Raw genomic sequence first — 25,467 nt, forward strand, 5'->3', positions numbered from 1 at the left:
CCATCTTGCAGCATGTTTCTAGGTCTTCATGGATACCTTACATCTTCAAGGATATTCTAGTTGTCATAGAGAATAAAACTCTCCCAGCAAATATTTACAGATGTGCAGGATGAAACATGATAAACTCTTCAAAAATTTATAAAGTGCCTTTATGGTCAATCCTCTCACGGGGCTAGTTCTTGTTTTTTTTATTCTCCCATGTGAGCAACACCATCATGTCAGCTTGCTTTCTAAGGAATCCTTGCTTAGACCAAATCTCAGAAGCAGCATCAAAGGGCAGTTCAGATGACAGCTCTTTGTTATTCCAGAGTAACTGTACCAGAAGAGGCCACTTTCACTGAGTCTACTTAAAACTTCAGTTAAAATGTTACAGTAGGGACTTCCCCAGTAGTCCAGTGACTAACACTTCACACTCTCAATGCAGGGGACCCAGGTTCAATCCCTGGTCAGGTAACTAGATCCCACATGCCACAACTAAGACCCAGCACAGCCAAATAAATTTTTTAAAATGTTGCAGTAAATTAGGAGCAAAAGATTTGATCAGGGCTTATACTGAAAATTTTAAATACAAAGAAATGATAGGAAGTTTGTCACATATTTAACAAAATTTGCAACCAAGTGTTGACCGAGAAAATTTCATTTTTTCATAAAGCACCCGTGATGCTAACACAGGCTCATGTTCAACCCCAACAACAACAAAAAAGAAACTGCAGGCTTAGTTGAATTTCTGAGGTTTTCTCAAGGTTTTGAAACTTCAGTCATTCTCTTTATAAAGAAGCTGTGACATGCTTTCTCTCTTTTCCCTTTTCAGTTGCCAGTAACACTAAAGCCTCGTTAGTCCCAAGCTTTGCAGAAGATTCTGACATGACTTTCTCATTCCTCATATCCTGAGTCATTTTTATAATGTGCAGTTTCATTGGGCATTTGATTTGCATCTTCTTTGCACTGGATGTAATGAGGATGGGAAGCCTCAAAAAATGCCCTCCCTGTTTTCCCTCACCCAGACCACTCGCCTCCCTACCCCTAGCAAACCTTGGTCCAGTCTTCCTGCTAGTGCATCTCACTGCTCAGCTCTGTCTGCATCCAGCTGTTTAGGAAGTGTCTGCAGGTGCAAGTTCTGGCCAGTGGGCCGTCCTGCCTGCTAAGTGCAGTGCTCCCAGGAAACGCATGTGGCCTGGCGAAGAGGGCAGGTAAGAAGCTGAGCAATAGCAGAAAGGTCCTCAGACCAGAGAGACTGGGTGTTGACGGAGCACCTAGTGTGTGCTGGGACCTCTCGATGTAGGCAGAGGAAATTTTAAAACAATTATAGAAACAGAGGAGGAAAGGGGATTTGAAGAGAGGTAAGGTTTGTATACTTCACTCAAACCAGCACAAAGTCATCACCAGTAAGTGATGTAGGTGTAACGTCATACCTAGTGTGTGCGCGCTAAGTCGCCTCAGTCCTGTCCAGCTCTGTGCCACCCTGTGGACTGTAGCCTACTAAGGCTCCTCTGTCCCTGGGATTCTCCAGGCAAGAATACTGGAGTGGGCCGTCAGGCCCTCCTCCAGGGGATCTTCCCAACCCAGGGATCAAACCGGCAACTGCTACAGAGGCCGCACTCCTGGCAGGTTCTTTACTGCTGAGCTGTTAATAATCCCGAGAGCAACCACCAAAACCCGGACACAAAGAGGTTTACTAAAAAGGGAATTTCTACAGTCAAAAAGAACTAAGTCTGCATATTTTCCTCTGCTTTCCAATTGTGTGTTACAGTCAAGTAACTACAACTTGACTGCACATTATTTTTCATCAGGTCAGACTAGCAGCCCTGCCTCCCCAGTTCATTTGATTTTTACTAGTTTAAATAAATATTTGAAGTAGCTTTTAACTAAGACATGTATGTAAAGTTCCTATCACAGTGACTGGTATGTATGACATGCTCCATCAATTACATCTGCATTATTTATTATTTGTAAATAAACGAATGTAAGGTTGGCCTTTCCTTTTTTTTTTTTAAAAAAGACAATCTAAAGTGTGAGAGGATGAGTCTCTCCCAGGTGCTGGAAGCACCCGGTGCCAGGCTGGCCCAGGCAGGAGGGAGGCCTACGCGGCAGCTCTCTTTAAACCTGACCACACAGAGCGCTTCATTCCCTGCTCGGCCTTGACATCGTCCCAGTCCAATTTGATGTCTGGAACCTCATCTTCTGGCTCCGGATCCTTTCTCAAGGCCCCCTGTGGTGAGGCAACCACGATGGGCAGAGGGCCACATTCCTCCCGGAATTCCACAACATGGAGACTCTTCTTGTCAGCCAGCTGTTGGTGGGTTTCCTGGGCACAACCAAACGGAGAGAACACCAGGTTAGGTCTGTGAGGCTGGTCTAATGGGGTCTGCCCCTGACATGGCAGAACCGTCTGGCTGATTAAAATGGAGCAACTCTTAAGAGTTCATTAACTGAAGGCGATTATTACAGCAGGAAACGTGGCCCAGGTAATGTAACATCAAGTTTATTAGCTAACTGAATTTATGTAAGAGTGATTGAAAGTAAGATTTTACTTTAAAAAAAAAACAACAAACACAAAACACAAAAAAATCTGAAGTCTTTAACTTAAAGAGCAGGAACTTCCTGTGGCTATACTAACGGTGACCTACTGGGGGCAGAATCATCCCACCCCACCTCCCCACCGCCAAGGGGCATGAAGAAAGGGCCTTGGCCTCTGGTCTCCTGTCTTCCTCAACCTCCCAGTCACGTGCCATGCCGTGCCCCAGACTGAACTCGAATCTCATCATGCCCCTGTTCCAGCTGCCGATTTACAGGACATGCAGGGAGACAGGATGTCAAGAATCCTGATATCCAGCACCAGACTGGGACAAACAACCTGGTTTCTTCAACAACAGAAAACTAAGAGAAAAAAGAAAAATGGAACTTCCAGATTCAAAGTGATTTAGAAGACACAGCAAAGATTTTAAACGTATTGCTCTTTTCTGCCATCTGATTCAAATAAACTATATAAAAAATGCTTTTTAATCTGACAAATGGATACATTTCTATGAACACTGACTAGATGTTTGATATTGAGTTACTGGTAATTTTTTAGGCATGATGGTAGTACTGTCTGGTACTTTTTAATCCTTATCTTTTAGAGATACATGATGAAATACTTGTGAGTGGGTTAAACTGATGTCTGAGATTTGGTTCACAATGACCGGGGTTGGCTGGGGTGCATGAGCAGCTAACTGTTGGTGTGTAACAGAGCCGTGAGGATTCGTAACAGAGGGAAGCCATAAACGTCTGGACACAGTGAGTAAACTCAACAGATGGTTTACAGATAATATATTAAAATATCTAACATGCCGTGAGGATAGTACACCCTGTACTATTCTAATTCTGCATGTATTTGAAACTAGAAGAGAGAAGAGCTAATTCATAAATAAATTGGAGTCTTATAATTGGTGGCGTGCCGCTTACACTGGTGTCATTTTTTTTGAATAGCGTAATGCAACTTCTTACAGCTGATGCCATTTTAGAAGAGATGATACGTAGTCACTGTGGCCAAAGATTCAAAGTACTGACACAAAACGAAATATCACATAAAAGAACAGGTCTACTTGACCATAAATATAACCTAAAAACAAACATTTTAAGTTACATCAAACAATTACGTCTCTAAAAGTAAGTTTAAATTTAGAAGTGCTTTTGAAAGATGTTTTTAGATAGTACTAAGACACAGCTGATCAAAAAAGTTTTTTTAGGCAAAATTTTTCTTTCAATTAGTTTTCCTATTTTAAACAGTGACTGCTACAATTACTCCATGGATCACTTTATTCAGAAACAGCCAGCACAGTCTGTCAGAGAGCCTGCCAAAGTCCGCAGCAAATGGAGGTCCGTGAATGCCTCTTGAACCCGGCTGTCTTTCTGCTCACTCAGCTCTGCTGAGGGCCACCCGGCCTTTCTTTCAAGGGACAAGCCAGCCTGCAGAGCTGGGGGAGGGGCCCCTGCAACGACAGACCTTCCTCCCTGCCGCTGGTGTGACTGAGCCCAGCCCAGGCTGCAGGGGTGAGCTGGGCAGGGGCCCGGAGGCCCCATCTATGTGGAGAGATAACCTCAACTATTAAGTGCATAGTTCGCGCTGACTCAGATGTCCCCCTGAACGACCTATGCAGGTGCCATCAAACGGACTGGAGACTACTCTCGAGTGGAGGTGCCCGGAGCCTTCACCCTGGTTCCCACTGAAAGGACAGGATTAGGAGAGGACTTCCCCTTTTTAGTTAACATTTTTATGTTGTTGGAGTTTTTGAACAAGCACATATTCTTTCCATAATAAAAGGTTATAATTACTGGCTTTTAAAAATACTTAATTTTAAAACTTCAAAAACCCATACAGTTTTTTTTTAAAGGATAAGCCTCATGAATTACCTCTTCAGTTGGATTAACTAACCTGATGCACCCACAGACAAAGAATGCCTGGTCCTCAGGTGGCCCAAGAGCAACTCCAGGACGGCCCAGGAGATGCTGGTCTCAGAGCACACCGCTGAAATACAAACTGGCTCCTCAGTTTCCGAGCGCAGGGTTGACCTACCTGGCGAGAGAGCCCCTGAAAGAGGCCCCGGGTGAGGTTGAGCATGTTGACGGAGCCAGAGACCTTGGCGTACATGTCTTTGATGCCGATGAGCCGGCAGATGGTAATGATGGCTCGGTGGCAGCGGAGGCCATAGCCTAGAAAGAGGAAAATCAAGTCAAACGCCTGCCCGCTCGCCCACAATGCAGGTAGCGTCACCTGCTGGCTTCACATGGCTTCCACTCTGGGTTTAGATGTTGGTCCACATTCTGGCTTCATCACTTCCCAGCTGGGTGACCTTTCACAACTTACTGAACTTCAAGGATGACTCTGATTTAAATGAGATGTTATATGGACTAAATAAATAATATATGTGTTTCTGGACGTCCCTGCTGGCTCAGTGGTTAAGAATCTGCCTGCTAGTGCAGGGGACATGCTTTGATCTCTGGTCCAGGAAGATCCCACATGCCTCGGAGCAGTTAAGCCCGTGCCCCACAGCTCCTGCCTGTGCGCACACCGCAGCTAGAGAAAGCCCCCGAGGAGCAACAAAGACCCAGCACAACCAAAAACTAATTAATTGATTAATTTAAAAATACATATACCTATAAGTTTGTTAAACACATGGACAAAAAATAGGGCTTTTAAGATTAACAGAGATGCCTGAAGTTTCTTGGCAACCCATGCCCATGGTAACTAAGGCTCACCAGACATCTGTTCTCACCCTCCTTGAATGGTCAGCTGCATTGAATCATCCACTTCCTCCTTCTGGAGAAACTCTTGGCTTCAGTAACACACCCTCCCCCAGATTGCCTCCTAGTTACTGGCCCAGCCTTCTCACCTCCAGGCTGGCCTCTAAATCTTCGGTGGTTTTCTCTCCAGCCACTCACCCTCCTCTTGTCTACCTGTAATCCCTTCCCATGGTGTTGCTGGTTAGTTGCTCAGTCGTGTCCAACTCTTCATGACCCCATGGACTGTAACCCGTCAGGCTCCTCTGTCCATGGGCTTCTCCAGGCAAGAACACTGGACTGGGCTGCCATTTCCTTCTCCCGGGTATCTTTTGGACCTAGCAATTGAACCCGCATTTCCTGTGGCTCCTGCATTGGCAGGCAGATTCTTTACCACTGTACCACTTGGGAAGTTCTCTAGCACTCTGACTAGCCAGGCATAAAACTCAGCACATACCTTAAAGCTGAGCTGAAAAATACAGCTTTAATCAGAAGACAGTGAGGATTAAAAAAAAGAGTAACTTCTGCAATTACAACCAGCAGTCTTTCAAAAATCATTTAGATAAAGATGTATCCAAAGTAACATGTCTAACAAAAACATTACACAAGCCACAAATGCAAGCCATATATATGTTTTCAAATGATCTTGCAGATACAGTTTTAAAATATTTTTTTAAAGGAGGTAAAACTGTTTTTAATAATGTATTTTATGAATCCAGTATGTCCAAAACATCATTTCAACATGTCCTCAATACCATAATATTTTTTAGCTATTCCTTATGCTTTTTTTTTTCATATGGAGCCTCTGAAATCTGGTGGTATCTGACACAGGGATTCCCAGAAGCCACTTTTCAAGTACTCAAAAGCCAAATGGTCTAAAGCACAGGTCTAAACCTTAATGTCCAAGTGTTCAACTCAATACTTTTTCTAATGATAAATGTTTTTATTATCTGGCATATGAATGATTACTTATGATTTTGAAGCAGAAGCCAAGTTCAGGTGCACTAATATAACTGGTACTGTATTTGACTTTTTTTCTTTCTTATTTCCATGCCATGGCTCTAGCAAAGTTGTATTAGAAACTTTGGCATGAAAAATTTAAATACTGTGTATGTTCTATCTTCTGAACCAGACTTTTTAAGATATTACTTAGAGTTATACAAAACTATTTTTACTATAGAACCACAGGTGAAACACATCAGAATGTTTAAGAATCCTACTGCCTGAGTCCACCGGGCATAACTGGCATAGACCCATGACCCTAACCTCTGGCTGCCTGCTCTTCCCAAGACAGGACGAAGGCCCATCTCCAGATCCCCAGAGCCTGGTGCAGCACGTGGCTCACCAAAGTTGTTCAGTTCACCCTTGCTGAGAGTAATGAATGGAGCTGAATACGCTGTTGGAAAACAACCATCTGCAGCATCCATCATGAATTCTCTAGGAGCAACCAATGCTTTTAAAGAACTGATGCTTTTGAACTGTGGTGTTGGAGAAGACTCTTGAGAGTCCCTTGGACTGCAAGGAGATCCAACAGTCCATCCTGAAGGAGATCAGTCCTGAATATTCATGGGAAGGACTGATGCTGAAGCTGAAACTCCAATACTTTGGCCACCTGATGTGAAGAACTGACTCATCTGAAAAGACCCTGATGCTGGGAAAGATTGAAGGCAGGAGGATAAGGGGACAACAGAGGATGAGATGGTTGGATGGCATCACCGACTCAAAGGACAGAGTAGTGAGTGGTGATGGGCAGGGAGGCCTGGCGTGCACGGGGTTGCAAAGAGTCGGACACGACTGAACTGACTGACTGAACCAAGGCTCCCACTACAAACTCAACTACTCACTCAGTTGCTGTTTCCTATTCATTAAGTGCTCTTCCCACCTACAGTTACCCCTGGAATGTGTCTGTAATCATGTGAGTCTAAGTAGGTTGACTACTTTAAAAAAAAAAATCATTGAATTATACATTTAATTCATTTATTTTTCTGTCATGATTTGCAGTATGTGGGATCTCAGTTCCCCAAATGGGGATCGAACCTGAGCCCCCTGCATTGGAAGCCTGAGGGAAGTCCCAAGGCTGACTGCTTTTTACTTCCCCGAAAACCTCAATCTATTTAAATCTAACTTAGGCCTGTCCATTTTAGTGTTTTCAAAATAAGTTCAGGCAAAGGTGAGCAAAAACAGGGGGCAGGATGAAACTGGTACAGTTTCTCTGCTTTACCTCCAACACGTCGTAAGAATTTTTTTAGTTACCTCTGGGTTGTTTCTTCATCTTGATATGTGTCCTTTTAAATGTTAAGGAAATATCATGGTATACTGGAGGGCAAAAACAGAAACATAAGAAGAGTTAGGGGCATAGCTTTAACGCCCTTTTTTGCCAATAATACTGCAAGGCAAGCAACACAGCCTTGAGCAGCCACCACGTGCCGGCCAAGGACGAGCAACCAGGTCTGATTTCACTCACTGCTAACCTTCTCATGAGTAAGTTTGTTTCTACATTTTTATATATTTTTATATATCAAAGAAGGTAGTAACACGCAAAGAAACACAAAAATACCCACAGAGATACATTACCACACATAAAGAAAGAAGTATAAGCCTGAAAATTTTAAAAGAAAAGACTGACACTCACTGGTATGGTCTTCATATCGTTCTATGTAATGCAAATAGTGAACGGCTCTGTTCTTTGCCTGAAAGAAAGAAGGAAAATAATTTTCTTAAATCTCTTGTTGGAATTTACATTTTCTCAGAGATTCAAAAAATAACTTTTATAAAATATTTTATTATGGAAAACTGCAAATTTACAGCGAAATTTCAGTAGATGCTTCCAAAAGTCAAGGATTTAATTTTGAAAAAAAAAAAAAAAAATATATATATATATATATATATAACATCACTATCACACCAAAAACAAAAACAAAAACAAAAACAAAAAAACCCCAAACCCAAACAAAATCAATAATTCCTTAATATTGTTTAACATTCTGTTCAAAGTTTCCCCTATGTCTCATAGTTCTGGTAAGCAATCACAAGGCTGATAGAAATGATGCAAGAATACAGGCCCTTCTGAAATTGCCTTTTATGAGATCAGTAACCTTTGACAGTAAGTATTTTTCTGTGGTTCCCATGAAGTCTAGCACAGACATTATTGATCTTTTACTGTTAACAAAGAAAAAAATGTACATACTTTTCTGAAAGCATCTGCCCGTTCAGTGGCTTTCCCAATGGCAAAACCTTTAAAAGAAAAAGTAAAAATATTTGCGGTAGCAATTTCACTGCAAGAAATTTCCCCTATCAATGTACTTACAAAAGTACAACAAATGACATGTACAAGAAGCTCACTGTTGGGCTTCTCCGGTGGCTCCGTGGTAAATAATCTGCCTGCAGAAGACACAGGTTCGGCCCCTGATCTGGGAAGATCCCACACATGGTGGAGCAACTGAGCCCGCGAACCACACCTGCTGAGTCAGTTTTCTGCGGCCCGGGAGCCACAACCACGCGCGCTCCCGCTCCTGAAGCCCACGCTCTGCAACAAGGGAAGCCTCTGCACTGAGAAGCTCACGCTGCAACTGGACAGCACCCTGCTCAACACAGCTAGAGGAAAGCCCGTCAGCAACAAAGACCCAGGACAGCCAAAATAAGTGAATACAATTATTTTTACAGAAAATGTATGGTGGTATAGGAACAAAGAATTCCTGGGAAGAAAACTGACTGTTAAGAGAGTCGTTTCCTTTGGCAACATACTACCTACCGGCGTCATAAACGCCTGTTTTATAGTGTCAGTGTGGGTGTAAGGAGGCAGTTCCCCAGTTTTCTTTCCTTCACACATTCACGTGTACATTTCAAAAACAGGTGTTCCCTGTGGAAACTTTATGAAGAGTCTCAAGAAGAAATCTGAAGAACTGGCAAACATGCTAATTAAACAGTTCAACCTTTTCAGTGTACACTCTGCCAATCGTTACAGGCTTTTCTTTGCATATAAGCCTACTTTTTAAAAATTGGGATTATATTATAGCCTTACATGAAGTGGTTTCTAGTTTGTCTGTCTGACGTAATGATTATTTTATAAGTAATTTCCCATAACGGTTTAATGGCTATAGAGTATCACAATGCTTGGTTATACTCTTCTGGTAACTATGTCCCTATTGTGGAATATTTACTGTCTCTCTCCCCACTCCCAGTTTTTTTCACTATTATACATAATACAACAGTGTCTTAAGCCTTTTAAAACATTTTTCCTCATGGAAAAAAGCAGGTGTAGGAAGATCTCTCTTTTCCCTCTTAAGGAATTACTCGAGTTCACCACAAGGTCTGTGAGCCTAAGCCACCTTGAAAGACAATCAGTGGGGAAAGCCTGAAGCCACCGAGTGCAGAGCTGAGCCCAGGCCACGCCGGTCCACCCCCACCGCCAGCTCCTCATGTCCTCCCCCGACTCACCTGCGGCTCCTCTGCCGTTCCCCACGGCGACCAGGACACGGACAGATCTCTTCCTTCCCTCTTTGGCCGTCATGTTGAAAACATTCCTCACCTCGAGGACAAAATGTTCATAAATGTTACCCCTTAAGGAAATTCTGCAGTAGGGAACCGGAGGAACCTATACACACACACACACACGCACACACGCTGAACACACACATCGTCCCTCACTCCCACAAGCACAAACAGCACACTTCCTCCAAAGGAAACCTCCATCTTCAGGAGTAAGATGGAAACAGGACTTTCTCTTCTTATTTTACAAGCTGGTTAGATGATCTGGCTGAGATAACTTTTAAAGAGATTAGAAACCGTAAAACATAGTCTACCTTATTTTAATGAAGGCACCACAAGAAAGAAAAGTTGCTGATTAAACTTTGACACAGTTGGTAACTGACTTGACTGACACATCCCAATAGCAGAAATGCTAAAACATGAAAAAGTCTGAATCTTATAAATGATAAAACGCAGGGTTCAGAAATAATCAGCACAGAAGTGGATCTTCATGGATTAGACTCAAGAGAAAGACAGAAACTTCTGAAATACCTGACTGTTATGCACTGTAGAAAAATCTACATTTGGGGGCATATTTATAAATTCACCAAGAACTACAAAACTGTTAACTGCTTACGTGGCGGCCCCTTTCCCGTAAAGTGAAGTTAAAGAAAAAGGGAGCTCAAGTCCACTCTTGCAGATCCTCTTACTGGAAATCACTCCCACAGACCAAATTCTTGAAAGAACTAACTTCCACAAGGGGTACCCCAGGACCCAAAGACATAAAGTACTTGTAAATATATTTTAAACTTGACTGCAATTGATACTGAAGAAATAATGTACACAATCAATCACAAACTCAACACATTCCATATGGCATTTAACACCAAGTGTGAGCTCAAAGGGAAGCTGACGATTTTAGGAAATGCCCTGGAAAAAGTGACTGAAATTGACCTGATACAGACTTCAGTTTCAAGAGCCTATAAGCAGCCCAGCAGAACCTCTTCCCAGAAAGAGCTGGACATTCACAGGAACTCCAAGCTTTCTACCCCTCCCCATGTCTCCCCCCAACCTCTGCTTCCTGAACTGAGTGTCAGATACAGCTGATTCCGAGAAAAATTGCTACTGCAACCTTTGCTTTAAGAAGGAGGAAATTTAATGCAATCTCCAAATTCTGGTATCAACAATACCAAGAAGTCACCTTGCCACGAGGCCCTGATGAGCAGCCCCCCAAAAGGGCAGCAGTCAGAAGAGAAATGAAATTGACGTTTCATCATTTCCTTAAACGAAGCAGCTCTGTAGCTCAGAAAGTCACACATCAAAGGCTTTTGTTCACTGTTCCTCTTGCCGCATCCCCTCAATATCTACTACCCCAACTTCTCTGAAGGCTTAACTGGGTATTTAGTTCAGCATGCCTACCTCAAGTATCCTGGTATCGAAATCATCATATGTTTCTGCAGGGAGGAAAAAAAACAGGAATATAAATGTGTCCATGTAATTAGTGTATGACAGCATTTTTTAACACTGGCACCATCACTGACTTTTCACCAAAAATCTCAGATATTTTGGTGCCGCTCTCAAGGCCACACCCTGGTCCTCATCACTACCAGAAACTGTTCCACCCCTAAATTCATAAACTCGGCCACCATCTTCCCGACTGCATCCTCCTACCCCTCCTGCTCTCATGCAATGACTCAAAGGCAATGGTTCCTGGGGCTTGGCCAGCATCTCCAGACTCCTGACCACTGCGCCCTTTCTCCATCACCCCTCTGGTCTTCCAGCCTCTCCCACACAGTCAAGACACTACCGTCCACCACTTCCGCTAGGTCCTGTGAATGTGCTCGACTCGCTCACCTCTTCCCCACCACCACACCATCCAGGATGCAGTCAGTGCCGCTGTCTGCCCGCAGCGGACCTGCGGGGCGCTACTGCAGAGAAGTCAGCGCGTGGCACACGCTTGGGTCCTCTCTGCTGTCTGCAGGCCTTCTACACCCTTTTACTTAGGTCCCTCTCTTCTCACCACAGCAGCCATTTCAAACACTCCCTGTTCTTTTATTTTGACTTTACTATAGGAAATTTACATTCATAGGCAACAAAATAACCAGCAAAATGTAAGTTTATGTACCATGAGCTGGCTTCAGTGATTATCAACTCACATCAATCTCCTTTCCTCTAAATTCGGTCCAATTCCCACTCCACTGGGTAATTCTGAGGCCAGTCCCAGATATGTTATGATTTCATCAACACACACTGGTGGCCACACTCGCCCATGATCCCATCTCCTTCTCAAAGACTCAATGAAGCCTCCGGAGAGACGACACTCACTGTCAAAATACAGCTCACCTGACTCTGTCCACTGCCCTTTCTTCTGTCACAAGTACACCCGTTTATCTACAGGCTAAATCTGGACCCCTAAGGAGGACTTAAGTTCATGGCTTTTTTTCCTTCTCCCCCCCATCATCATTCTTCCGATGGAAGCATTCTTCTAAGCCCTCGGCGTGTTAGCCTGAGTCTCTCCATCTCAACCTCTCCTCTCCTCTTTAAGCCAAACTTAAGAAAGGAGCCAAACTCTTGCCTACTTTCTCATCTCCTGTTCATAGACAAGAACAAATTTTCCAGATGATTTTTACTTCTTTACATACTCAGGAACAGTGGGGGAGACGACTTTGTTTTCTAATTTCATCTGATAAATACTATCAACTTTTATCTCATGTGTTCTTTTAGGATGCTTAATGACAACTATTTGGTTTCTTCTGTTATCAAAACAGCACTCCCAAGGCATGTTGCTCCATACCCCACGACCAACAGCACTTGGGGAGCTGCATGCTATGGGTGACTCGTAGCAGGCGTAATGCACACCGCCACGCTCAAAGGCTCTGGGAAGCCACACAAGGGAGACGCCAGAGCCCAGCGCTTTGCATCCTATCTGTGGAGTACCTCTTGGTTTACAGGCCGCTAGTGGTTCATCAAATACAGCTGGTTAACAATGTGAAGTTATTCCAGTGATACTCAAATCCTTGTTTTAGAAAAGGGCAATCTAAACAGAGGAGTAAATAGAACCGTATTAAAGAATTCCAGAACCTAGGAGTGCCCTCTCCATCACAATGTTAGTGAAACCAGGACTCTGTTACCTCCATTGGGACCAGGGTCAGGGGGGCCAAGACTGATGCCGCCCCATGAGTTTCCGCTCCATCCTCGCTCCCGTTTAACCTTCATCTTCCTCTTCCGGTCCCACTCTTCTCTCTGTTGTACCATATCAGCCTGCACCTTTTCTTGCTCTTCCTTGCTTCTTTGAGTGATAGTCTGTATAGCTCCGCTTTTCATAAGTGGGGCATTCAGACCAGGCCATAGGAAGCCATGACGCCCTGAAGGTTTAAAAACACACAGAAATAATTCTTTTAAAAGCATTCATTTCTTGAGTATTAAAATGCCAGGCAATGGGCACACAGACAGATACTGCTGTGGGAGCTTAAACTAACATACTCACTTTACAGGCCACTTGGCACCGTCTACTAAAATTTTAAACATACCCATTGGAACAGTCAATAATTCCACTTAACGGTACTGCCTAGAGAAACACTGCCACTCGGTTATGAAGCATATGTGTGCTTGGACAAGGATGTCCACGGAGGTGTTACTTGTAAAGGCCAAAAAGAGAAACAATCTAACTGTCTAGCAATATTGGAACAGCAAAATGAACTATGGCATATACAACCTATGAAATATGCTGCATTAAACTCAAAGAATAAGGCAGCCCTGTAGGTTCTGATATGGAATAATTTCTAAGGCCTATTATTGAGTGAAAAAAAAAAAGTGAAGTATAAGAGAACATGTACCATGTGATATAATCTAATTATTTTTAAAAGAAAATGTATATTCCTCTTAGGGTTTTTACGTATACAAAAGCATTAGAAATGTCAGAAGGATTGTTAATCAGCTATAACCCAATAAAAAATAAAAAGTTTAAAAAAAAAAAGAAAATGTCAGAAGGAAATATCAAAATGAAATCAGTGGTTTCCTTAGTGGAGGCAACTGGAACTGAGGACAATAAAAAAGGCATCAAGGGACTTCCCTGGCAGTCGAGCAATTAAGACTCCTCACTTTCTTTTTTTTTTTTTTTTTTTTTAATTTTTTTTAATTTTTTTATTAGTTGGAGGCTAATTACTTCACAACATTTCAGTGGGTTTTGTCATACATTGATATGAATCAGCCATAGATTTACACTTATTCCCCATCCCGATCCCCCCTCCCACCTCCCTCTTCACCCGACTCCTCTGGGTCTTCCCAGTGCACCAGGCCCGAGCACTTGTCTCATGCATCCCACCTGGGCTGGTGATCTGTTTCACCATAGATAGTATACATGCTGTTCTTTTGAAACATCCCACCCTCACATTCTCCCACAGAGTTCAAAAGTCTGTTCTGTATTTCTGTGTCTCTTTTTCTGTTTTGCATATAGGGTTATCGTTACCATCTTTCTAAATTCCATATATATGTGTTAGTATGCTGTAATGTTCTTTATCTTTCTGGCTTACTTCACTCTGTATAAGGGGCTCCAGTTTCATCCATCTCATTAGGACTGATTCAAATGAATTCTTTTTAACAGCTGAGTAATATTCCATGGTGTATATGTACCACAGCTTCCTTATCCATTCATCTGCTGATGGGCATCTAGGTTGCTTCCATGTCCTGGCTATTATAAACAGTGCTGCAATGAACATTGGGGTGCACGTGTCTCTTTCAGATCTGGTTTCCTCAGTGTGTATGCCCAAAAGTGGGATTGCTGGGTCATATGGCAGTTCTATTTCCAGTTTTTTAAGAAATCTCCACACTGTTTTCCATAGCGGCTGTACTAGTTTGCATTCCCACCAACAGTGTAAGAGGGTTCCCTTTTCTCCACACCCTCTCCAGCATTTATTGCTTGTAGACTTTTGGATAGCAGCCATCCTGACTGGCGTGTAATGGTACCTCATTGTGGTTTTGATTTGCATTTCTCTGATAATGAGTGATGTTGAACATCTTTTCATGTGTTTGTTAGCCATCTGTATGTCTTCTTTGGAGAAATGTCTGTTTAGTTCTTTGGCCCATTTTTTGATTGGGTCATTTATTTTTCTGGAATTGAGCTTCAGGAGTTGCTTGTATATTTTTGAGATTAATCCTTTGTCTGTTTCTTCATTTGCTATTATTTTCTCCCAAAAAAATATGGAACGCTTCACGAATTTGCGTGTCATCCTTGCGCAGGGGCCATGCTAATCTTCTCTGTATCGTTCCAATTTTAGTATATGTGCTGCCGAAGCGAGCACAGACTCCTCACTTTCAATTCAGGGGATCCCCAGTCCGTGCACTAAGACTCCCACACACTTGTTTTTGTAAATAAAGTTTTATTGGAACACAGCTGTGCCCATTCAGTTACGTATTACCTGTAGCCGCTCCTCTGCTACAAGAGCAGAGTGGAATGGCTGTAGAGAGACCATGCGGCTGAAGACACTCACTTCTTGACCCTCAGCAGAGAAGTTCGCTAACTCTGATTTCCTACCACTGAACTGCAAACTCTTCGAGCCCAGGGCCTTTCACAGCAGATGCCACACAAGCGCACTTAAGGCTTGTGGCATGAATAACTCAATGAACGAATCTCTTTCTACGGGATTTTCCTTCCCCTGAATCATGGGGCAGTAAGCCATTTGGCTGGACTCTAAAACCACATTTCCTAATGCCCTTCATTAGAAATGTTTTGATGCTTCTAGTTCATAAAACATCTGTAAAATTTTGCAGAGAAAAAAAAATCTTAGAAAGCACAATAGCTGTTTTTACAAGTTTACCTTCACCGATGATCTGACCCCTGTTCAAATCCTTCCTTCTTTTCCTCTTGGTTCTTTTGCCTCTTCCTTTTCTTGCTCCAGCACCAGTTTCTGCTAAAGCACCTTTCCACAGCTCATCTGCTGTTACTGTAAGGAGACAGGTGTTACAGAATTTCCTCAAGCAGTGATTCAGGGCCTAGTGATTTATTCCTGTGGAGCAAAAAGGGCTGGAAGAAGGTGGGTCACTTGCATCATTATGGCAATGAAAGCAAAATTAAAACAGCCTTTGCACATTCCACATGATTTCCATTTGAAAAGCCCAAGATTTGATGCTACTCCTTTTGCAGAATACGGCCTCCCCAGCACAAAAGACAACCAACATTTATATCCCAGTTACTTTCCTACAGATGTGTCTCCTCAACAGTTTATCACCTATGTGACACGGCTCTTCTCTGCCCTCTTGCCTCCACTGTAACTGTTGACATAATCAATAACTAGCCTTCCCAATACAGTCTCTCAGCCCAAAGAGCCAACTCTGCAATTTGAACCCATAAATCTTAATCATTTATTTGTTTGCTCTATTCTGAAAATGCCCTATATTTCTGTATATCCTTCAAAACAAGATGCCCAAATTCGTCTTTAACTCTAATGAAAACCTAACCAATACTTGGGAAAGAATGAGCATGTATGGGGTCTGACAGTTAATTCTTACACATGCCTGTATGTACTTCTTAGATGATTATCTTTTACTTTAATGTACAGACCCTGACACCACTGATTTGTTTCCATCTGTGAATTTCTGAGCTCCCCCAATCTTTCCTACCATACATTGCAGAGAGTATTTTCCCCTCTGTACTTGTGGAACATTCAGATTCTTTACTTCTGACTACTTCTTAATTTTATTGGTATAGCCACGTTGTTTATTAGACTTAAATTACCTTCACAAGGACTCTGCCTTTCACGTTATCACCAACTGATTTTATGACGACCAATTATTCCATTACCAATTTAATAAAGAATCAGAGCTATACAAACATTGTACTAGTAAAAAAGTCTAAGACACATATATCTACATGCCTGAAATACTAAGCACATTCCAGAAGTCAAATGAGTATCTTCATCTTACCTTTCTTATGAGCCCGTAGACTTTAAAGGTTCTACCTGCTTACTTCCTGAAAGGCCTTACACTTTGATCCTTTGGTTTGATAACATGAAAAGGGGAAAATGTTTTGGATTTACAGTATTCTTTAATGTTCTGTGTCTATACAGTACCCTGTTTTTCAAGATACACATGTTAGAACTAATCTTTTTAACTGAAGCTCAGAAAAATAGGTCAGTTTCCGCATCACATGCTGCTCTGTGTATTCCTGATCAAAGCAAAGAGTTAAACTCAAACTTTAGAATGACACTGATTCATTTAAGAGAACCACAGGTTTGAAATAAAATTACCAATCTCAAACTAAACTCTCACTAAATAGTGACTTTCTTTCTTTATTCCTTAAAAAGGATGGTATCTATAAATGCCATCAAAAACTTGAAAGCTCACAGTGCAAGCACTTTTAATGGAAATAAATCTGGATTCCAGAAAAACGTCTGCTTCTGCTTCAGTGAGTGTGCCAAAGCCTTTGACTAAAAGGATCACAACAAACTGTGAAAAATTCTTCAAGAGATGGAAACACCAGACGGCCTTACCTGCCTCCTGAGAAACCTGTATGCAGGTTAAGAAGCAACAGTAAGAACAGGGCATGGAATAATGGACTGGTTGCAAATTGGAAAAGCAATACATCAAAGCTGTATACTGTCACCCTGCTTATTTAACTTATATGCAGAGGACATCATGCAAAATGCTGGGCTGGATGAAGCACAAGCTGGAATCAAGATTGCTGGGAGAAGTATCAATAAACTTGGACATGCAGATGACACCACCCTTATGGCAGGAACCAAAGAGGAACTAAAGAGCCTCTTGATGAAGGTGAAATAGGAGAGGGAAAAAGTTGGCTTAAAACTTACCATTCAAAAAACGAAGATGATGGCATCCAATACCATCACTTCATGGAACATAGATGGAGAAACAATGCAAACAGTGACAGACTTTATTTTGGGGGGCTCCAAAATCACTGCAGATGGTGACTACAGCCATGAAATTAAAAGACGCTTGTTCCTTGGAAGAAAAGCTATGACCAACCTAGACAGCATATTAAAAAGCAGAGACATTACTTTGCCAACAAAGGTCCATCCAGTCAAAGCTATGGTTTTTCCAGTGGTCATGTATGGATGTGAGAGTTGGATCATAAAGAAAGCTGAGCGCCAAAGAACTGATGCTTTTGAACTGTGGTGCCAGAGAAGACTCTTGAGAGTCCCTTGGACTGCAAGGAGATCCAACCAGTCCATCCTAAAGGAGATCAGTCCTGAATATTCATTGGAAGGACTGATGCTGAAGCTGAAGTTCCAATACTTTGGCCACCTGATGCAAAGAACTGACTCACTGGAAAAGACCCTGACGCTAGGAAAGACTGAAGGCAGGAGGAGAAGGGGACGACAGAGGATGAAATGGTTGGATGGCATCACCGACTCAATGGACATGATTTTGAGCAAGCTCTGGGAGATGGTGAAGGACAGGGAAGCCTGGCGTGCTGCAGTCCATGACATCGCCGGACATGACTGAGCAACTGAACAGTACAACAAGAACAATCTGGATTTGGCCCCAGACCCCTGCAACAAAGCGACTAGCACAATCAAGCGAGTTACACAAATATCTGGTCTCCAAGTGCATACAAAAGTTATGTTTACACTATACCATAGTCTTTAGCACACAATAGCATTATGTCTAAAACATTATGCCTAAAACAACAGCATATACTTTAATTTAAAAAATATTCTACTGCTAAAAATGTTCATCTTTAGCAAGTCAAAGTAGCAACATCAAAGATCACTGATCTCATATCGCCATATCAAATATAATAATAACTAAAAAGTTTGAAATATTGCAAGAATTACCAGAATATGACAGAAACACGAAGTGAGCAGAGCGTGTTGGAAAAAATGGTGCAGACAGATTTGTTCAACACAGAGTTGCCACAAATCTTAAATGTGCAAAAAATGCAATATCCTCAAAACACAATAAAGCAAAGAGCAATAAAACGAGGTATGCCTGTATATATTAACCTCTGGAGTGTAAATTCGTTTAAGGAGAAGAAAAGGAAGAAAAATTAAGAAGCCAAAGCACCTTTTATTTTCCTGTTTCATGAAATGGGGAGTTTGTGGCCAGACTACGTACGTTTAGTGAAGAAACTATAGGATCTGTGCTGTTGGGCCGCCAAACTGCTGGGAGCAGAAAGGCAGCACTGTGTCTGCAGCACGCGGGCCAAGCTGGTAAAATGGCAGCTGTCTCTGGCTCCTGCAGGTGACAAAGGGCCTGTAGGCAGACAAGAGTAAAACTTCGTTAGATGCTCCACGCCCGTGCAGAAACACTGCCAGCGCCATCAAATTAACTCTGACTGATAAAAACAAGTCACTGAAATGCTCAACTTTTAAGAATCGTAGTTTGAAGACAGTCTTTCTTTAAAAAATAAAAGCAAACTTTTGGACGCTGGCTCAGATGACACAGGGAGATCTCTCCGGACCTGTCAGCTTACTAAGTAAATGGTTCAATTAAAAGTAAATAGAAACTACTGGCTTTTCATTTTAAATAAATTCAGGTCTTCAATAATCACTCTAAATCCCACTACGTTGGACACATTTTAGTTTTTCTTGTAACCCCCCTCAATCTTCAACAAAATACCAAGTACACGTTAATTTATTCTTGCTGTTTAATGTTGCAATCCTTGAAATACTCAGCTCAGCTCAGTCACTTACTCGTATCCAACTCTTGCAACACCATGGACTGTAGCCCGCCAGGCTCCTCTGTCCATGGGATTTAGATCTCATCAAAACTGTGCTTATATCTATGCTCAGAAAGAGCAGACATGGGGCTCAGTTAAATCTTTAATTAGCATAATGATGTTAACAGGGAAAAGAACAATATACATTATCTATTTGGAAATATAACCAGGTAAAGTTAAAACAAAGTGTCACGGGAAGATGAGAAGGCCTAGCAAAGCGAAATGGTTTAAGGTATAAACCTTGTGGTATTCCTTGGAAGCATAGTATTGTAAGATAACAATCTCCAAAGCAGGAACTACTCTCCTGATTTTACACACAAGGACTGAGGGCGTCATTTGGTCACGGCGGCACAGGCAGAAAAGGTGGAGAAGTGTGTCTTCATTCCACCAGTCATTACCTTCCTCGCCCCAGAGCCTCCTGTGGGGCTGGCCCCCCAGCAAGAGTGCTTTTCTCTGGCCTTCCTCACAGAACCCTTCTCTAGGCCCCACATCAGCTCCAGCTGGGACACTGCCTGGCTCAGAGTCAAGGGCAGAGTAAGTAGCTTATGACTGAACGCATCACCTGAACAACAAAGAAGCAAATGCAGGCAGAGCTAGGCGCCCCAGACTCCTGTACCAACCAGCTGAACAAGCACAAAGGCACCTCAACCGCAGGCTTCACAAGATGAAAGGAAGACGACCAACAGTCGAGTCTAGCACGGAGAAGACACAAGGAGATTTCCGCTCTGCCCTAAGCAGAGGCCGTGCGGAAGAGGCAGGGTTTACCTGGCCGTAAGCACAACATGATGTTCCCAGGTGGCCTGCTCAGCTGTAAGCAACCCATCTGCCAACGCAGGAGATGGGAAGCCAGTCCCTGGGTGAGGAAGACCCCTGGAGAAGGAACGGCCACCCACTCCGGTATTCTTGCCTGGGAAATCCCACGCACAGAGGAGCCTGGCGGGCTACAGTCCACGTGGTCACAGAGAGCCAGACACAACTGAGTGACTAAACAACAACAACAAGGCAGAGCGTGGGCTCAGCAAGCGCTGCTCTCCGTCCCTTTTGGGAAGTGAGTGAAGACAGGGCCTGGCACTGTCAGGAAAGGACAAAAACCTTCTGCAAACACTGTGTTCCAAGGAGGCGTCACAATGCCCAGAACACCTCAGGACCCAGTCCTGCCATTACTGGCTGTGTGACCTTAAGCAAGTCACTCAGCCTCTAAGAGACTCCCTTTAGCATCTGGGAATAACAATGGGAATAACAACTCCGTCACTAAAGACTGGTGTGAGGATTAACCAAGATAACATACTACTAACCTGGCACACAAATCATTACTCAATAAATCGTGGCTATTATGTTTTAGAGCCTTGAATTATAACAGCCATTATCATTAAAGATTTGAAAAATACTCTTTAGACCTTACTCATTTCTATTATAAAGAATGTACTTCATTCATTTACATTTTAGAAACTACATAAAGTACTCTTAACATCAGATCTTAGAAGAAAAGGGAGTTAGACAAATAATCTCACCATTGCTGGGAACAGCCTTCAATGCCCAAATGGAAGCTGCTGGAAAGGTGTTCAGATGAAGCTGCCTGGACCACAAATGACCTGTAAATTTAAAAAAAAACACAGGTTAAGATATATTTCTACATGAAAAGGAACATTTTTAACACCTAAGGAACAGCAATATCTACAGTATTAAAGAACCAGAACAAGTAAATTCAGAGTTTCTGGGCACCATGACGCCTTGCCCAAGAAGCTGACATCACACCACACTGGCTGCTTCACACTCTCACCCGACCTGTTACCAAGCCTCACACATTCTCCTCAAAAAAAGGCATTTGTTAACCATCAGGGAGGCACAAATCATAACTACAAATTTATACCACATCACATCTACTAAGATCACTATAGTTAAAAAGACAGAAAATCAATAAGTATTGACAAGGATGTAGAGAAATAAAAATCCTCATGATGGTGGGAATGTAAAAAGGTACAGCTACCTTAGAACACAGTCTAGCAGTTCCTCAAAAAGTGAAACATGCAGTCTCTGTTCGATCAAGCAATTCTACTCCCAGGTACATACACGTGAAAAATAAAAATAAACACACAAAACTGCACACAAATACTTACAGCAAACTAAACATAATAGCCAAAAGGTACAAACAACCCACATGCTCAAGTGATGAATGGATAAACAAAAATGTACATACACAAAATAAAACGTCATTCTGCCATAAAGAAGAAGTACTGATTTATGCTACAACATGGACAAATCTGAAAAACACTATGCTAAATGAAAAAAGACAGTCATAAAAGATCCTGTATTACATGATTTCATTTATATGACATTACAGAACATGCAAACTATAGAGAAAAAAAGTAGATTAGTGGTTTTCGGGGGCTGGGGGAATAGGGAACGGGGGGGATGATAGCGAAGGTTCTTTTTGAGGTGATTAAAATGTTTTAAAATTGATTATGGGGATGGTTACACAGCTGTGTCAGTCAGTCAGTCAGTTCAGTTGCTCAGTCGTGTCAGACTCTTTGCAACCTCGTGGGCCGCAGCACACCAAGCCTCCCTGTCCACGACCAACTCCCGGAGTCCACCCAAACTCATGTCCATTGAGTTGATGATGCCATCCAACCATCTTATCCTCTGTTGTCCCCTTCTCCTCCCGCCTTCAATCCTTCCCAGCATCAGGGTCTTTTCAAATGAGTCAGCTCTTCGCATCAAGTGGCCAAAGTATTGGAGTTTCAGCTTCAACATCAGTCCTTCCAATGAACACCCAGGACTGATTTCCCTCAGGATGGACTGGTTGGATCTCCTTGCAGTCCAAGGGACTCTCAAGAGTCTTCTCCAACACCACAGTTCAAAAGCATCAATTCTTCGGCACTCAGCTTTCTTTACAGTCCAACTCTCACGCCCATACATGACCACTGGAAAAACCATAGCCTTGACTAAACAGACCTTTGTTGGCAAAGCAATGTCTCTGCTTTTTAATATGCTGTCTAGGTTGGTCATAACCCTCCTTCCAAGGAGTAAGCGTCTTTTAATTTCATGGCTGCAGTCACCATCTGCAGTGATCTTGGAGCCCAGAAAAATAAAGTCAGCCACTGTTTCCACTGTTTCCCCATCTATTTGCCATGAAGTGATGGGTCCGGATGCCATGATCTTAGTTTTCTGAATGTTGAGCTTTAAGCCAACTTTTTCACTGTCCTCTTTCACTTTCATCAAGAGGCTCTTTATTTCTTCACTTTCTGCCATAAGGGTGGTATCATCTGCATATCTGAGGTTATTGCTATTTTTCCCGGCAATCTTGATTCCAGCTTGTGCTTCCTCCAGCCCAGAGTTTCTCATGATGTACTCTGCATATAAGTTAAATAAGTTGGGTGACAATATACATGTCAAATATACTATTTGGAACCAGTCTGTTGTTCCATGTCCAGTTCTAACTGTTGCTTCCTGACCTGCATACAGATTTCTCAAGAGGCAGGTCAGGTGGTCTGGTATTCCCATCTCTTGAAGAATTTTCCACAGTTTATTGTGATCCACACAGTCAAAGGCTTTGAAACAGTCAATAAAGCAGAAGTAGATGTTTTTCTGGAACTCTCTTGCTTTTTCGATGATCCAGCAGATGTTGGCAATTTGATCTCTGGTTCCTCTGCCTTTTCTAAAACCAGCTTGAACATCTGGAAGTTAACAGCTCACATACTGCTGAAGCCTGGCTTGGAGAATTTTGAGCATTACTTCACTAGCGTGTGAGATGAGTCCAACTTGTGCGGTAGTTTGAGCATTCCTTTGCGGTAGACTGGCATTTCCTTTCTTTGGGATTGGAATGAAAAGTGAGCTTTTCCAATCCTGTGGCCATTGCTGAGTCTTCCAAATTTGCTGGCATATTGACTGCAGCACTCTCATAGCATCACCTTTTAGGATTTGAAATAGCTCAACTGGAATTCCATCACCTCCACTAGCTTTGTTTGTAATAATGCTTCCTAAGGCCCATTTAACTTCACATTCCAGGATGTCTGGCTTTAGGTGAGTGATCACATCTTCGTGATTATCTGGGTCGTGAAGATCTTTTTCACACAGCTCTGTAAATATACTAAAAACCACTGAGATGTATAGTTTGAGAAGGTGAATCATATGGTGTGTAAGTTACATCCCAATAAAACCACTATCAAAAAAAATATTATACACTAGAAAAAGAAATAAAAAGGCTCTGGAACCAGGCGGCATGGCTGCAAAAACTTGACGTCTTCCAGTCTAACCTTGAACAAGTTTCTCAACCTGTGTGTCCTAATTCCCTAATCTGTAAAATGGGAATGTAAAGTTATCTATCTCATAAAGACATTGTGAAGATAAAGGAAAAAAGCATAAAGAGTTTAAGATAGACCCTGCTACACATAAGAACTCACGGAAGAAAGCTGCAGATGCTAGGTGCTATTTGAACAGGGCTTTGAAAAAGAGAGGAGGTGGTCACAAACATAAACAAAAGTAAAAATATTTCTCAAGTCAGATTTTCCGACAAAGGATTTCAGGTCAAGTTTCCTAACAAAACAAGTTACAAAAAAGAACTTTTTGATTTTCACAGATCTTTAGATTTCAGAATTACGAATGCTGGACTGCAGGTTTATAATAAAATAGAGCGATCAGAGGTCAGGTCAATCGTATACTGGTTCCTAGAGATACACTTAGCGCTGGAGGCTGCCTCTCCTCGGGTTGCAAACAACGAACATGGGCTGGGGGATAATACCAACATCCTTCTTTTTAATGAAGAGCATTGATCAGCCCGAAATCTAAAATAACTGACACTAATCCTGTTCTACTCAAGCTGGAGGATAGCCTATTTCCCTTCCGAGCTTCTCTTGCCTCGATCTACCCGCAAGTCGCGCCCGCGGGGAAGGCGATGCTGCCTTGCTACTATCCTCCTCACTTAGTCGAGCATGCACTAGCCGTCTGGTGAACTGGAAGGGACCCTGGACCGCGTCCAGTCCATCCTCACTTTACACACCCAGGCCCTGAGACCCAGAAAGGGTGCGAACGCACGCAAGGTCACACAGCAGACCCCAGTGAGCCGGCAACCCGGCGCGAGGGGCCAGGAGCTGCGGCTTCTTGCTTTTTCCCGCCCGGGCGAATGCAGGCCCCGGGAGAGCCGCCCCCACCCGCACCCCCGCTCCCGATCGGCTCAAAGCTTCGGCTCCCAGCGTCCAGGCTCTCACCTGCCGAAGCGCCACACAGAGCATGGAGGAAGCCCGCAGCGCGTACCGCAGCCGCCATGGTGGAGGTCCCCGAGCGCCTCCGGCCGAGCAGCCTTCCTACCGCCTGCCGTGACTGCTCTTCATCCAACGGCCGCAGACCTCGGCCCGAGACTGAGTCCCCAAGGTCCGGGGGCCGCGCTGCAGCACAGGCCCGGGTGAGGCGGTGTCCAGACAGGCAGACAGGGTGGGATGAATCCGGCCTCACCGCGGACAGCCCCAGCGGGGTCTTCGCGTTAGGACCCAGGGGCGGGGCTTGGGCTGGCCGCCGGGATGGGCGGGGCTGGCCGCCGGGGTGGGCGGGGCTGGCCGCCGGGGTGGGCGGGGCTGGCCGCCGGGGTGGGCGGGGCTGGCCGCCGTCGCCCCTCAGGACTCTCCGGATCTCAAGAGCGGCGAGCGCGCGCACCGCTGACATAATCCTCTCTCTGAATGAAGCTGATGCTGTGAACTCTTCCCAAACCGAAATGAGAGGTACGGACGAGCACGGAGCGGGGTCTAAGTGAAGGTCGAAGCGGGGAATGGTGCACACGAAAGAATAAAAAAGCCGTTCATACCCAACTCCAGTAACGCTCTGGATAGTTGCCTGTTTTGGGAGAGGCATTGCGGGCGATGAAGACGAATCCATATCCAGAGCGTCAGAACAAGGGGCTGCTCCTTCCTTAGTAGAACTGGCCCGTTGTAGTCAGTCAGCAGTAAGGTAGCTGACTGATCCTTCGGGGTGTTCTGTCATATGGGGGGCTCAGTGTTGGTCTCTGCTGTTAGAATATTGAATGCCGGGCAGTGGCTATAGCCATATAAGTAAGTGAAAGTCTGTGTCGTTGAGCT

At 43.4% G+C, this 25,467-nt stretch overlaps 1 protein-coding gene and 1 non-coding gene across 2 annotated transcripts; both read right to left on the reverse strand.

Moving 5' to 3' along the window:
* Positions 1–1,925: 1,925 nt before the first annotated feature.
* MRPS5 (mitochondrial ribosomal protein S5) lies at positions 1,926–24,873 on the reverse strand. The gene is made up of 12 exons (XM_043467756.1): positions 24,607–24,873; positions 20,914–20,994; positions 18,799–18,936; positions 15,543–15,668; positions 12,858–13,091; positions 11,146–11,180; positions 9,697–9,787; positions 8,447–8,493; positions 7,892–7,949; positions 7,513–7,575; positions 4,556–4,692; positions 1,926–2,305 (listed from the first exon to the last, which is right to left on the reverse strand). The coding sequence occupies exons 1-12, from the start codon at positions 24,662–24,664 to the stop codon at positions 2,081–2,083; spliced, it is 1,293 nt and encodes a 430-aa protein (XP_043323691.1). The 5' UTR covers positions 24,665–24,873; the 3' UTR covers positions 1,926–2,080.
* On the reverse strand, positions 14,920–15,026 carry LOC122442828. Its single transcript, XR_006269802.1, has one exon. It is a non-coding gene; the product is annotated as a U6 spliceosomal RNA (small nuclear RNA).
* Positions 24,874–25,467: the final 594 nt, after the last annotated feature.

Source organism: Cervus canadensis, chromosome 5 (genome assembly GCF_019320065.1).
Source record: "Cervus canadensis isolate Bull #8, Minnesota chromosome 5, ASM1932006v1, whole genome shotgun sequence".
NCBI classification, from domain to species: domain Eukaryota; kingdom Metazoa; phylum Chordata; class Mammalia; order Artiodactyla; family Cervidae; genus Cervus; species Cervus canadensis.